Consider the following 15306-nt stretch of genomic DNA (forward strand, 5'->3'; position numbering starts at 1 on the left):
AATCATATGCAAAACTGTGGGTGTGTGCATTTTTCTGGGAAGAGGGGCCATCGGTTTTATCATTCTCAAAAGTGGTATGACCCCAGAAGGTCAAAGAACCATGGAAGGAGTCCTTCAGAAGCCCCTTCCCGGCCATCTGCTTTACCTAGATCCTTGGGGCTTTTCGTTTAGGGGGAATTCTGGCCTCCTGATGTGCCGCAGTACCCCGACTCAGTTTTTTGTGTTCAGCTTCCTCTGGCAAGATCTGTAGTGGCTTCATGCCAGTGGCTTCCAGGACCAGCTCCCTGGGACTCCCCGCTGCTGCAGTTTTCACTGTCTGTTGTTTGTTGCCCTTCTCTTCTTTCCCGATGTTGCAAAGTCTTGTTCCTAAACCCAAAACTCAGTTAGTTGAATATGCCACCATTTTGATGGGATTAGACTTGACTTACGTAGAAGTGTATCAAGGATCACAGAATCCCTTAACTGTCTGAACCCTGTTTCAGTCATAAGCGAGGGTGGAGAGCAGCATGACTGCTGGCATGAATCCTGGCCCTCTAGGACTGTTAGGTTAGTCTCAGACAGTAACCTCACTGCCTGCAACTAAAAGGAGCCAAAAACATGGAGGGCGGAGGACCCATACAAGAGGATCCTTAAGAGGTAGAGCCTCAGACCAGACTGTGAAGCACCAGTGCTTGATGGCAAGCAAGCGCAGTTAGGAGAAGCAAAGCAGCACATTTCCTTAAAAGGATACAAGATCTGGAGGGGAGAGAAGAAAAGCTCTGGTATTTGCCATTGTTTCTAGCCCGGGCACACACGTCGTTTTACAAGCTTCACCTCACCAGTTCACCTCGCTAGTTAGTGTGGTGTGCAGGACTCCATCTGGGATGGGGGCTGGAGATGCCCCTTTCTCCACGCCCCATGCAGGCATACTCTCCATAGCTTTGGGTGCAGAGATAGGACCTGGCAGAAGGCAGGCTCACTGATTCTCACGGTTCAGCTCCAAGAATTAACCTTTGCCCAGAGCATAACAAATGATCCAGTACCTACAGGAAAGCCAGGCCAAGTACCTGAAGATACTATATTTCTCCTTATAGCCAATTATTAGAATGTATTTGGGTGCGGGGGGAACTTTAGAGTGGATCTGTTTAAATATGGTGATGTGGGGAGAGAGGCTGAATGTAGGTGTGGGTGCGTGGGTAGTGGCGATAAGAGCGGTGTATGCTTGGGGCCAGGGAAGATTTGTTTGGCCTCAGTCAGGCTTAGAACCAGTCTGGATAGAACACCATGGAGCAGGCCACAGCCATGGGAATGCAGGTCTGGAGTCTGGGGCAGGTCTGACCGCCATGGCTTCTGGTTACCCCACTGGCATTCCTCTCCCTGAGACTGGGTCTCATGCCACCTCAGTTGCTGCCCCAGAGACTCCTCCCTGTCGGACAGATACAGCTTTTCTTTCTCCAGTCTGTGCTGAAGCAGGAGGGCAGTGGAAGCTATGGAGAATTTAGCTTGAAAACTCTAGACTTTGGCACCATTTTCTTTATATTATCACTTGTTGGAGGGCATACCCTGTAGAAACAGCTGCTTCCAAGCAGCTTCTGCTTTTCACTGCAAGGAAAGAGGCCCAGGAACACCTATCCCCGCTCCCACCTTTATATTTTCAATACAAAGTGTCCTCTCAGGGAGGGGAGGAAGAGCCCAGCTGGTCATAGCTATAGCTTCTCGTCCCTCTACTTATTTCCCTCTCAGAGGTGGGGGAAAGATCGCACACCTCGAAAGCCAAGGGAGGAACCTCATCTAAAATACAACAGCAGCCAACACATCCATCCCTGCCCACTCCGAAGCCCAGGGGTCCAGAGGAGTCCCCCAAGAAAGTTTCTCAGTGTAGAAACAATTTCTCAGCCTCCTAGAACTGAAGACTAATAAAGGTCTTACTCCTGGTGTAAGATTAATATACTCGTGGGCTGAGAGGTCCTTCTGGTTGAGCAGCTGTCCTGAAAATAGGGCAATGGCTTCCCATGGGGACCCACAATGAGTCCCAGTGTGGGCAGTGCCTACAGATCCTTATGCCCTTAGCAGTGGTATTCTTTAGCCCTCAGTATCCCTGCCCCAAAGTGGATGTTCATTTAGTTCACTGAGGTTGAATTAGTCAGCACAGGGCCCCAGGAATCTAGTCCAGGGCTGGCTTATCCAAGTCACCTCCTTCACAAAGCTCTGCTGGCTGCCTTAGGCGTCTGCATTTTCTGGGCCCCACTGGGAATTTAGGCCGCACGGCAAGAGGCGTACCAACGATACACTGCTCTAAACCTACACGGGCATGTTGCTTGGGTAGAGAAGTTTGGGGATGGCTGCAGGTTGCCAATGACAATGACACTGCCTCCCCTCTCAGTGGTAGAGTGAGACGCATAAGGCTGTGCCTGGCTCCTCCCGCTCTGACTTCCTAAGGGGCCCATCTGGAGAGTAGGGTCTGATGGCCAGTGTTTAAAGACCCGTTTCTGTGCTTCTCAGGGTGCTGAAAGACTCCAGTCAACACCTGGAGGCATTCTGACTGTACATCTAGAGAAAAATCAACGCCTCCAAGGAAAACGAGGGAGGGGAGGGTCGAAATGGACAGTGGCAGAGTCCTGCCAGTAGAGACAAGTGAAGAAAGAAAAGACAGTTGTCAAATAGGGATGCAAACCTTAGCACAAAGATCTGCCCATCCTTTCTTGTTAGGTTTCCATTTAATCAATAAAGCCCACGTTTCCCTCTTATCACAGCCCCTCCTTTGACATGACCAAGTGTTACTTCCAATCCCAGCACAGCGGACATGTGCATCAGATTCCTGAGAGACACATGGGAGGGAAGGGAGCAGGGGCCTCAGCCCCTGCCTTAGAAAAAGGTCTACCTGGCTTCCTGGGATGCGGCTTGGACCCGTTTCTCCTCCAGTACCTCCATTCCGGCTGGCAGAGGCCACCCTGCCTCCTTGGAGACTCCTCAAGAAGGATGGGGGCCATGTTGCCTGTGCTGTCCAGCAGCAGCCTCTGGGGAAGGCCCATCTTCAGCTCATTCTCCAGATCCTCCTCTTCAGAAGAAGAGGAGGTAGAGGAGGAAGAAACAGCCATGGGAGCCTGCACTGCTACTTCTTCCTCCTTAGGACCCTCAAGGGGCAAAAGCTGTGCCATGGGCTTCAGCTCCGTCTCTGGATGCTCTCTGGCTGTGACCCCTGAGGTTCTGGTTAGAGGCCACCAGGTGGGTCCAGCCAAGGGGCGGCAGCAGAGGCAGCCCTGGCCCAGCAGCTGGCAGCAGGCATGCGGGTGGCAGGGAGGGCACAGGAACGGAGCGCTCAGAGGAAGCCCGCCGGTGACACATCCAGCGACCGGCCCCACCAGAGAGCAGCAAGGGGCCCAGAGGAGGGGCCTGGGGTGCTCCGTGGTGAAAGGCTTGTGCAGCCTGTCCACAGCCTTCTTCCAGACAGCTGGGGGCACCCACCTGACCCCTCCAAGAGGCACAGGAGCTGTCCTGCCATTCCAGAAGTGAACAGTAATTTCTTCTTCTTTGGATGCTACATAACAGAAAAGGTCACCATTTTGTTACAGCCGCCTCTTTCATATCATGGGATAAGGGTTCTCCTCTCCCCAGAAGCAAAGCCTCATCACAGCCCCTCTGCTCTGCTTCTGCCCGTGCGCACCTCTCCCTGGAGAGCCTGCCAGGGACATTCCTCACCTGCCCCACGTTTACCACCCCTTCCTGTGCCGCCATGTCCTGGTTTTCACGTCAAAACCAAGATGCATCCGCAGGTGGGGGAAGGGAAGGAGAAACCTCCTTCTGTCGCTTCTCTGAACACAACGATGCTGACTGGCTGGCCTCGCACAAGGGGACTGTCCCAGTCCCTGCACGACTTGGTGGGGGACCAGTCATGAGTACTGGTGTGACCCCAGGATAACCTCACCACACCACAGGTTAAGTAACCAACATAGACATCGTAGCCTTGGGCTATTTTGCCCTGATAAAGAATATTTTATAATCTGAAAAATATGATTTGTCTATCTGTGGCCACCCTCAGGACGAAGCTGCAGGTGAAAGGGTAAGGATTTTTTAAGCCTCTAAGACCCCTAAGCTGGAGAGACACCATTTGCTCTCTCCTCAGCCTGATCACCAGCCTGGCTCCTGGGGACTGGGAGGCCAGAGCACTCCCTTACCTCTCTGGGGGTCTCTTGCCTCCAAGCCCAAAGGAATGGTGCCGGGGCCATAGCGCTGTTGGTCTGGTCCCCAGAGTGCCAGCACCTTGTCCCCAAGGCGCAGTGAGTATTCCACGGATGGCGAGAACTGAATGACATCTTCCTCCAAGACCATGCTCTGCCGCTGGGCTGGCAGCCCTGGGCATGTGACAAGGGGAGCCTCAAATTCCACCAGCAGGAACCCCTGCCTCTCCAGCTGTGGGAAAGAAAACACTCAGAATAAGACCTGGTATTAGGAAGTACTACAGGGAGCACCATGGTTCCCTACAATGCCTAGGGCCAGACCCAGGGTCTCCCTCGCATGCGGCAAGGCCCAGTTAGGGAAAGGGCAGGGCCAGGCGCTGCTCGGGAGCCCACTATGGCAGAGACAGGCCAGCTATGAGGCGGACGCTCTTCCCTCTGCTTCTTGCCGTGGCAACTCTTGTTTATCACTTCTTGCCTTTCCTGTCCCATGCTCTTCCTTTTCCTGTTTTGTTTTTTTGGTGGTACGCGGGCCTCCCACTGTTGTGGCCTCTCCCATTGTGGAGCACAGGCTCCGGACGCGCAGGCTCAGCAGCCATGGCTCACGGGCCCAGCCGCTCCGCGGCATGTGGGATCTTCCCGGACCGGGGCACGAACCCGTGTCCCCTGCATCGGCAGGCGGACTCTCAACCACTGTGCCACCAGGGAAGCCCTCCTGTTTTGCTTTGTTTTTCTCCTATCTTTATATATTTGGCCTGCAATTCACAGGAGTAACCTGGGTCCTCTGGATCTTTCCCCAAGCACACCCCCTCCTCCCAGCACTCCCAGGAAGTGTTATCCCTGTGTCCGCAGCCAGCCAGGGGTGGGGTATCATCCACAGGCCCTCTCGGGCGAGGACAGGCTGGGGCTGTTGGAGCAGCCCTCTGCACTGCCATTATGTCCATGAGGGGAGGCTGGGCAAAGGAAGCGAATGAGCAGCCTGGCAGAGAGGGCAGGAGAAATACTAAGCGAATTAAAAGAACAAGCTTACAAATTGACTTTTATCGAACCACTAGACAGGGTCTATATTTGAGCAAAACCCTGTTAATATTTCATTTGAAATTACATATTAGTTACTTGAAAATGACAAAATGACTTTTGATTGGAAATTCTATCACTTATATATATTTTTAGAAATCACACTTGTTTTCCCTCTATGGATCCACATTCACAAAGTCTGACTCTTTGTGGGAAGAGAAAAATCCCAAAGAAGCAAGTAACAACCAAAGTAAAGCCCAGGCCTGGCCCCAGCACGCAAGCACCGTGCTCCTGTGTGGAGGGACACAGGCTTACACGAGATACACACATTTTGCTCCTCTTTCCCTTAGGCTGGTGCCCATAATTTGACACACTGAATTTTCCTGAACAAAGTGCTTTTATTGTATATTTTCTTCACTGTTATGGATTGAATAGTTACCCCACGAAATTCATATGTTGATGTCCTAGCCCCTAGTACCTCAGAACGTGACCTTATTTGGGAATAGGGTCATCGCAGATGTAACGACTTAAGACAAAGTCACACTGAGTACAGCTGAGTAGGGTGGGCCCCTAATCCAATGACTGGTGTCCTTACAAAAAGGGGAAATTTGAACACGGACATGCACCCAGGGAGAACAGCATGTGAATATGAAGGCCAAGATCAGGGGGATGCTTCTACAAGCCAAGGAACACCAAAGATTGCCAGCAAACCACCAGAAGTTAGGAAAGGCGCATGGAACAGATCCTCCCTCACAGCCCTCAGAATCACCAACCCTGCCAACACCTGGACTTCCAGTCCCCAGAACCGAGAGACAATTTCTGTTGTTTAAGCCACTCAGCTTGTGCCACTTTGTTACCCAGCCCTAGCAAATTAATGCACTCACTGACATTACATTTTCACTTCTGCATCCTGACCATGGAAGATCTGTGCTTATCCAAGAAACTGAACTGCTGGGCACACACAGCTGAGGCATATCAGTTATGACAGGGCCACCCAGAGGAGCATATGGGGAGATGTTGGGACTTAGGGACTTGCCTCGGGAGCAGCCTTTATCTGAGCCCTGTAATAAAAGCCATCTGCTTCCCTTCTTGCCAGGACCCATGCGTCCGCAGCATCTCCACCTCTTCTCAGCCAGCCAGGCCCCTGCCATGCTGGGTCAGCAATGTGGAGACACGGGTCATAAGATGCATATCTGGGAAAAAGCAAATGGAATTAGGGAGTAGAGAAAACCAAGCCCTAAAACCATCAAGAAACACGTTTCAGAGTTAGATCTGAGCAGCGCCATGGTGTGTGCATGACAGATAAGGCAATATGGAACAGAAATCCATGTAAAGAGTGGCAATCTGTGACTTCCAGTAAGATAAGGTAAACTACTGGAAGGGCAGAAGGAGAGGAGAGTGAAGGGAATCGTCGTTTGAGGATTGGGAATTGTTTCAAGGTAATCAGGGTGGGACTAGCTTTTATGTATTCTGGTTATGAGTGCTGGTCTGAGACTAGACAGCAGGCCAGGAAAGACTTCCAGGAAGGGAAATTCTGAGGCAGTGTGTGGGATTCCACGATGAGGCATGGAGGCTTGGATGGTGATGCCAAAGGAGCAAAATTGCAAGAAGGCTGAGCACTGTGGGGTAATAAGAGAGGAGGAGGTGTTTGAGCACAGGAAGCACAGAGGAGCTGACTAGGAGGCTGTGAGACAGAAAAAAGGAGAAGCTAGTTCTGGGAAATTTTGTGGACAGGACCAAGCTGTAGGGAATTGTTGAGTCAGGTTTTGGGTTTCCGAAAAACCCTGTTTACTTTGTGGGCAAGCCCGGATACAGGCTTTGAATCAGATGGTCCACACAAGTGAATCAAGAAAGGGGCTAAAGGGTTCAGGCTGGCATGTCTCTAACCTGGGCAGACTGACTTGAATAGCATGGACATGAATCCCTGGGACTTGCACAACCTGTATGTGCTTAGAGCCTGAGGTTCCTTTCCCCTCTTGTATTCACACTGTAGACAGCCAACTAAAGATACCATTCACAAAAAGCCAGGATAACTGAGGGATACTGAGGGAACTTGAGGAGGGACCTGGAGACCTCACCTTAGCGGTTGGTAGCAGAAACCCTAATTTCTCATGTAGTCCCATGGCAAGTCTCAGAGCTGATGGTAAAATGAGCTAGAAGTTTATAACTGATGATGCCTGACTGCCTTCCCTCACACATGCCAACTCTGACATCTGCCACTCCGCTAAAAGGTGGAATGAGAGCCAGGTCAACCCTTGATGTCACTGGGAATGCAGTTTAGACTAGGGGAACACTAAACCCCAAGCAACTCAGAGCCCACACGGTAAAGAACCCTTTCAGCCTTCCAGGAAACAAGCTCTCTCCCTCCTGGGCCATCTCTCCCACCATCTAGAACCAAGAACAGAGAGGAAAAAGGAAGCCGAGATCGATACCTGGTGAGAGGCCTCTGCCGGGTGAGCCAGGGTGCTTGGGAGGCGAGAGGGCAGGCGAAGGAGAGTTCCCAGGGAGGAGCAGTGCCGGCCCAGGCAGGGGCCTTCAGGGTTGTGGCCACGCTGCAGTATTTGGGCAAAGGCATCCCAGGCCCTGGGGAGGAGTCCATTTCCTTGAGGAGGAAACACCTGAGAACAAGCGGCACTATTATCTGAGTTGCTTTTTATCTGAGTTGCAGCCCACAGCCCAGGAGAGGGCGCCTGGCCGGGGCTGGGCTCAGCTCTGCGGTTTGCGGCCTCTCTGCGGGCGCATCCGGTCCCACCGACGCGCAGGGTGTCCCCAGAATCACCTGCCCGGGGAGGCTCAGCTCAGGAAATAGGGGAGGGGTTGAAAGAGTAAGAGCTGGGATTTCCGAGAAGGATTTAGCTGTAGTAAATCCTTCACAGCCTGCTGGCTGCGTGCTCACTTCACCTCGGTGCTTCAGTTACCAACCAGGAGATGAGATATGGAAAGCACCTGGCATATTTAAGTAGCTCAACACACGTTAGTTTTTTTTCCCCCGTCTCCACCCCAGTTGTAGGGACTTCGGGGGTAAGACCACACGCCCCTTCGCAAATCGTAGTCCTGGTGACAAACTGACCCCTAACCCAAGCCACAGACTTCCCTCCTAACCCAGTCACCTGCGGGACTAGACGGAGCTGAGAGCCCAGGGCTGTGGCCTCCGTAGACGTGCTCAGAGGCGACAGCTGCCACCCAGGGCCCGAGATACCACTCCGCTGGCCCAGCCCACCACGGCCCTGTTGAGTCTGCTCCTGCCCAAGTCCACAGTTCTGACCCCAAGGGGACTTATCACTGCCTCAAACTCCACCTCAGCCTCAGCCCCTTCCAACAGTTGGAGTTCACGACCTCAGACCAACTGACTCCTGGTTGCCTAGCAGGTTGCCATGGATGCGAGCCAGCTGGGCCGAGGGCGTGTACTGAGCATGTGCAGGGGGGCTGGGGCCTTAGGCCGCATGCGCGGGGCGAAAGGGTAGGGGGGTAGTTCTCCGCCTTTCTGGGGAGGGGGTGTTGGCGGGAAAGGCCAGTGCGACCTCAATTCCCCAAAAGCTCGGGCTTCCCCTGTGCCGGAAGAGTCCGTCACGGTGCGCAGCCCTCACGGATCCCAGGAGTCTCGTGATGGGGGGAGCTGGTCCCCCAGAGACTCAAGGCTATTGACCTGCCTTCACCCGGTGTGGGCAGGCGGCTGGAGTGGAGGGAACCACTGGGTGGCCTAAGGACTCTAAGATAGAATTTGTCTTTAGTTTAAAAAAAAAAATAACCAAAAGTGTGGGCATATTTGTCTGTAACAGACAGGACTGCTGAGGAGCAGAGGTGTAATGATCACTTGGGGTGGTGGGAGTGGACAATGGGAACCAAAGGAACAGAAGTCTAGATTCTGCTCTCATTTGAACATCCAGAGGAGGAGGCTGGTATTTGAGGCATCTGACAGTCATTGTGCACTGGCTGTGTGCCCAGCACCGTGTTCAGTGCAGAAGACCAAAAAAGTATGTAGGGACGTTTGTGGTTGTCTCTACCCCATCCATCCCTGCCTTCCACCAGTTCCTGTTTCTGTGTGGCTCTGTGTGGTTAGGAGAGGCTGACTGTACCCCCCGATTCATGACTGTCCATCAGCACATTCCATCCCCTGGCCACTAGGGCATGGGCATGTTCCCGTGCCTCTGGAATCAGAATGAATCTCAAGACTTTTGTTGGAAATCCTGAGTTATAGACTTTCTTTTTCCTCCTACACATAAGTAAGAAAGCTTGAGGTTCTGGGAGCTTCTGACAGTCTTTCTGGGACACTGAAGCTATTCCCAGAGAGGACGGACCTAAAGAAAACAGGTTCTTGGTAACAGTGTCGAGCCCTGCCTGAAGGTGGCCCTACTGCTAGAAGCTATGTGAACCAATAAATTCCCTTTATTGGTTACACCAATTTTTATCAGATTTTTGTATCGGTTGCCACCAAAAGCATCCTAACTGATGTCTACCCTCACAGAGCTTAATTTTGCAGCCAGGAGAACGACTGTTACCCTAAAGGCTGAGGGATTTAGTCTCTGGGTATGAGAGAAGGCTTCCTGAATAAGATAGGTGGGATTTCAATGGTGAAAGGAAGGAGAATATTCCATTCCGTCTTGGTAGGAAGCAAGAGCTAAGACAGAAGGATGCATTTGCAAGACTGTGATTTTCTTTTTAGGGTGGAGGGAATGGGGTGTCATGGGAAAATCAAGTGTGGATATTTGGGAAGGGGCCAAATTGATGGGAGCTTTGAAAACCAAGCAGATAAATGTCAACAATGTCATAGTCGAAAGGAAGTTGTCATGGGGCTTGAGCAATGAAATGACATGAAACACTTTAAGAAAGAATATCAGAGTGATGATAGAGCCAGTTGAGAACAGAGCCCAGGAGGCCTCGGAGTTATCCAGACACAATGTGACAGGATGGGAATAGGAAAATAACACCACCAAATATTTCCTGATGCCTACCTGACTTGAATCACTTTGCTGGGTGCTAGGAATATAGGATGAATAAGACTGACCACTATCTTCAAGGAGCTTACATTCTACTGAAGACAGAGATAGGTGTGTAAAGATAGCAGGATAAGAATGGCAAGGAAATATGTGTTCAAAATAAAGGAACGAGTAATAGCTGTGGTGGAAAGACTTCACAGAGAGGTGACAATGGAGATGAATGTGACAGTGTGTTGGAAGTCCTGCCTGGGCTTGGTGACAGAGGGGACGTGGGAGTTAAGGAAGAAGGAAGAGCTGAAGCTCATCATAGGAACAGAAATAGAAACATTTTGAAGGCAGACTCCAAGATAGGGGACGTCACTGTCTTTCCCATATTTTCTGGCCTGGAGAACCTGAAGAATGTTGATGTCATGGGCAAAAAAGAAAAAAAAGAGGATAATAAAGTTTAAAAATAATGGCTATGAAAACATGTTTTCATAATGCTTCACATTATGTTTTCACATAATGTTTTCATTATGTTTCACAAGCACTGTTAATACTGATAATAAACATAAGGGGTAGCTGCTTTTCCTATAATTCTCATTCTGTGGATGAAGCACTGAGAAAACACAGTGGGGATGCAGCAGAGTCAGAATGTAAACGGAAGCAGTGTGACTGTGGAGCCTGCACTCTTAAGCGCAAACTAAGCTACCTGAGGATGTCTGCTGCATGCAGGAAAAAGATGACTCTGAAGTAATTTCAAATGACAACAAGGTTTTGTTAACTACTTTTGCTTTAGCCCCAAGATACTTCTGCACCACATTATGAGTGAGGTATAGATTTCTCGCCAACTCCAAATAATAAAACCCACCAAACTTTGACAAATCCAGGGAGGTTCATTGTGATTGCTTAGCATGAAGCGTCTGCAAAGTACAGTACAGGCATTGAATAGTCATTAGTCTTACTTTTGTTTCTCACAGCTGAGACTCTGGCAAAGTGTGCGAGAAGGGCGAGGTGAGAGATATAGAGAATTCTGGGGACTCCTGCTTCCCTAAAGTTCTTGAAAGAAATTAGCAAAGGTTAAGAAGCGTCTTCTCAATCTACATAAGATAGTTCAGTACATCTGAAACCCAGGTAAGAAATATCCAACACAGCTTAGCATCTGAACTATTATCTGCCCACCCAGAGATTCCATTAGTAAAACTATCAATGATGTAAGGGACCACATTTTGTGAGATTATTTGTTTCTATTTAGAAACACGGAATCAAATGATTCTGAAAATGGGGTCAGTGTGGCGGCTGGTGGCTGCCATCATGGAGGGCTCTTTCCTGGGGCTATTCTTGGCCTCAGCCTCATCAGGGTACAGAAGGGACTGCAGGTAATTAATGTACTTGATTGCGGCTCTGAGGGTTTCCACTTTGCTGAGTCGTTTCTCCAAGTACTCCTCTGGCAGATGATGTCGGAGCTGGGCATAGCCTTCATTGACACATTTCACCCGCTGCCTTTCCCGCTCATTCCTTTTCTGGATAAAGGCTGGCCTGTAGGAGTCTTCACACCTTCTGTAATTTGGATAAGGCATTGGGAAGGAGAAGGCGCAGGGTTCCCCATAATCTTCCATGATCAGAGAGTCACTGGAAAAAGGCAGCAATGGCAGGTCTTCAGAGTAAGGAGATGGCACTGGGCCCTCAGGGTACAGGTGGAACATGATCATGGGGTCCCGATAGAAGGACCTGGTCAGTGGCAAGTGGGTGGAATCAGAGGAGACAGGCAGTTTGTCTGGCAGATTGGAGTAGCTTCTATTGTCCATCATTTCCTCTTTAGCCTGGAAACAGAACCAAGTTTATTAATTTGGCCAGATCAAAAGAGAACAGATATCGACAGAGATCAGAGACTTTTCTGCTTTGATGAATAGTTTCTGAGCTTATTCTGAAAACTTGATGGGGTTACAACATTCTTTGGGTAGTAAGGGAGAGGATTTTTGATGGTACACAGAAACAGCATGAAATAACATTGACTGCCTTGTGAGAAAGTTATTCCCTTTCAGTCCTTATGATTACAAGGATATATCTTTAGTCTGATGAGAGTGTGTTTTCCATACTACTAGAATGCTTTCTAATCCTCCTCAGATGGAAGCCTTCAACAGGAATAGTATCTAGCTAGAATCTAATAATATTTTACTATTAATTTCTATTTATTGTGAATTATACTGATTTCACATTTACAGTAGTGATACAAAGTCTCTTTTAAAAATAAAGCTACTTGAGTAAAAAATGTAAATTGATTTACAGAAAGATAGTAAGTAAATAGCAGTACAGGTGGAACACTAATATAATGAAGATTGTAAAGGTGTATGCAAATACTGACGTTTGGTAAACACTGAAACACCACAATATTCAAATACATGTTGGAGAAATTACAAACTAGTTAGTGATCATGCAACCTCACAGGCATAGCCTTCTTAAACGATACCTGATATGCCGGAGGCAAAACTGAAAATAAAAATAAAAAAGGAATCATTTGCTCTTAAAAATTCACTGTAAGATTCCCTTAATGAGAAACTCCCCTAACACATTTAAAACATGGTCAATTAACATATTTTTACTTCTAACTTTAAATATATTGAGTAAAGTGCATCTGTATTTAGGTGTTTTTTTTTTCATGGAACTTAAAGTATAATAGTCCAAGATGTCTCATATCAACACATTCCCTTCTTCTGAATAGGCCTGCATCCAGCTTATTTATTACACTACCATTACTTTTTGCCTTTGACTGTAATAATGTGGTCACAACGGATTTCACAGGAACATTACAGTGTAACTAGTTAACTGGAAGTCAAGGAAGTGCTGTAGGAAAAGAGCGTTTTTCTTTCAGTCATTAACATTCTCAAGTTTCAATCTTGGCTTTGCCTCTTCTTAGCTGTGCGTCCTTAGGCAAATTTCTTACCCTTTCTGAGCTCTGGCTTATTCCTATGTCCAACTGAGATATCAACTATTCTGCAGGGTGGTTGTGAGGATTAAATGAAAAAAAAAATACATAATGCACTAGGTATTAGTTCTTTTCCTGTTTCGTTTCTTAACAGATGAATACTTGTGCAGCATCCCTTTCTCACCTGCACCTTATAGAAAACCTGGCCTATATTTTCCCTAACACTGGAAAATCAAACATTGATCTATCCAAAGCACATCTGTTGAGAGATGAAGAACATACCCAAAATGGAAAAGGAAAAGCCACATGAAATCTAATTTTGGGCTTTCAGAAAAGAAGGAAAGGTGGCTTTCTTTTTCCACAAAAAACCCAGCCCTAATGTTTAAGGGCAAGATTAGGTAAACACTGGCACTTGTTTCTCTACCTGAGTAAAACAAAACTCTGCAGGCTGCACTATGTAATGACAGGAGCAGTCTCTAAGCACCAGAAGTCAAGTGCAATAAAGTGTATTACGATTCTTGTGAAAAAACCTCTCCTATCAAGTATGGCTACAGAAAAGACAAATGACTCTGGAACCAGAAAGAGCAGTAGGGGATGGGGGATAGCGGATGAGGGGTGGGAAATGTGAGTGGTGGGGAGGGTTATAATGTCATGGTGAAAAAGGCTGAAAAAGGAATAAATGCCAGGAAAAGCTCTTCCTAATAGAAGTGTGGTGGTGAGGGAATGAGATAAGTGCCATAGGTCCAATTAAAAATCAAAACAGAGGAAATGAAAGATTCCAAATTACTGATCCAATGGCCTAAAATAACTAACATAAAATGAAAATCTCTGGATTACAAACTAGCCAAGATTCTGTCAAAAAGAAAAAGTTGCTAAGAAAAAGAGTTGGGAAATTCTCGAGCCAAGAATTCTAGAGGGTAAGAGATAAAGGATGTGTATGGCCAAAGTTGGGAAATGATGGCACAATGGGTATGGAGCCCCTATTACTACATTTCTGAGAACATCAGCACCTTATTTCTGCCTATAGCTAACGAGCCAGAACTGATACAACAGGGTACCAAAAAGTAAAGGAGATGTCATCAAAGCTAATTACACACAGAATTCTTTCGGTATAGTTCATCCTGACTGATAATTTTAACAATATCTTAAGCCTTGACCCAGATGAAATCTGAGTAATTTGTATACACAACAGGTAATTAATAGTTTCTAGGTTTTAACAAGACGTTGCATAATTCTTGGAAAAAGAGCCTGGTGTCTTTGGAGACACACTGATGAGAAAGCCTTTTCTATTAAGCATTTCCAAAAAGTTCACCAATCAATGTAGCAGCATTTAAACGATCCTTTATTCAAAGAAGAAAATTTAACAACAACAGTGATAGAATGAAAAAGGCAGTAGCGAAGAGGATCGAGATAGGAAGTCTAGTGGCAGCTGGACATGTTTGTAGAAATTGAGTAAAGGTTTTAAAAGAGAGCCCCACAGGCTGTAAGTGCTGTGGCTCCAAAGCCAGATACATGCATAGCTAACAAATGCACCTGCCTTTTAGGGAAAATCTCAGGTGTCTCTTAGAACTCTTCTGGGAAATAAATGATGAGGTCTTAATGATAAAATCCTAAGAGATTCTGGATGCTCTGCTGAGCATAAAAGCTTCAACTTTCTGAGAGATTACAAATATCTAGCATGGAAAAAACAAAAAGCTACAACTGCACATATAACTGAATTACTGAACGTTAGGCCTAGGGAAACCTTAGAAATCCTCTTATCCGATCCCTCATAATTGTTGCAGAGCTAGTAGCAGAGCAGAGGTCAGAACCTAAATCTCCTGACTTCCAAACCCAAAAACACTTTCCGCTCCTCCAGATGACTGAATCATCAGCAAAACTGACTCTTTCAACATATAAGCATATTTGATAGTTTAAGATAATGGAATAATCAGATAGCTGAAAAAATTCATCATTTATCAACCGTGCCTAGGGATTTCCTTAAAAACCTTGTTTTTATTCTCCCCCATGGGCCACTCTGGAGAAGAGTCTCTTACCTGAATTTTGTTGCTGAGAGGCTGTACTTTGGGCTGAGTCAGACTTAAACTGATTTATAGGTGATCATTTAGTAACAACATGCAAAATAGCTTACAGTTAAACAGAACTGCTCAGTCTGGTTTATCTGTTTTCTCTACCTAATATGTAGATATGACAACATACAACAAAACTAAATAGAAAGCTTTGCTTGCAAAATTGGACTCTCGTAACAAATTCTTTTATAAAAAGAATGCCCCCCATTTATCTGAGTTATATA

General features: G+C 47.5%; 2 protein-coding genes across 2 annotated transcripts; both read right to left on the reverse strand.

Moving 5' to 3' along the window:
• Positions 1–65: 65 nt before the first annotated feature.
• C8H11orf16 (chromosome 8 C11orf16 homolog) lies at positions 66–7770 on the reverse strand. Its single transcript, XM_065882406.1, is given in 6 exon segments — positions 66–187; positions 190–366; positions 2861–3517; positions 4155–4389; positions 6208–6364; positions 7604–7770. Coding segments are annotated over 6 exon segments (1515 nt in total).
• A 3582-nt stretch (positions 7771–11352) lies between these two features.
• On the reverse strand, positions 11353–11898 carry ASCL3 (achaete-scute family bHLH transcription factor 3). Its single transcript, XM_065883260.1, has one exon. The coding sequence runs from the start codon at positions 11896–11898 to the stop codon at positions 11353–11355; it is 546 nt and encodes a 181-aa protein (XP_065739332.1).
• Between the last annotated feature and the right edge of the window lie 3408 nt (positions 11899–15306).

The sequence above is a fragment of the Phocoena phocoena genome, chromosome 8 (assembly GCF_963924675.1).
Source record: "Phocoena phocoena chromosome 8, mPhoPho1.1, whole genome shotgun sequence".
Taxonomy (NCBI): domain Eukaryota; kingdom Metazoa; phylum Chordata; class Mammalia; order Artiodactyla; family Phocoenidae; genus Phocoena; species Phocoena phocoena.

Bases quoted from the DNA above. Each gene is read 5' to 3' on its own strand.
- ASCL3 (XM_065883260.1), bottom strand. From the start codon at position 11,898: ATGATGGACAATAGAAGCTACTCCAATCTGCCAGACAAACTGCCTGTC.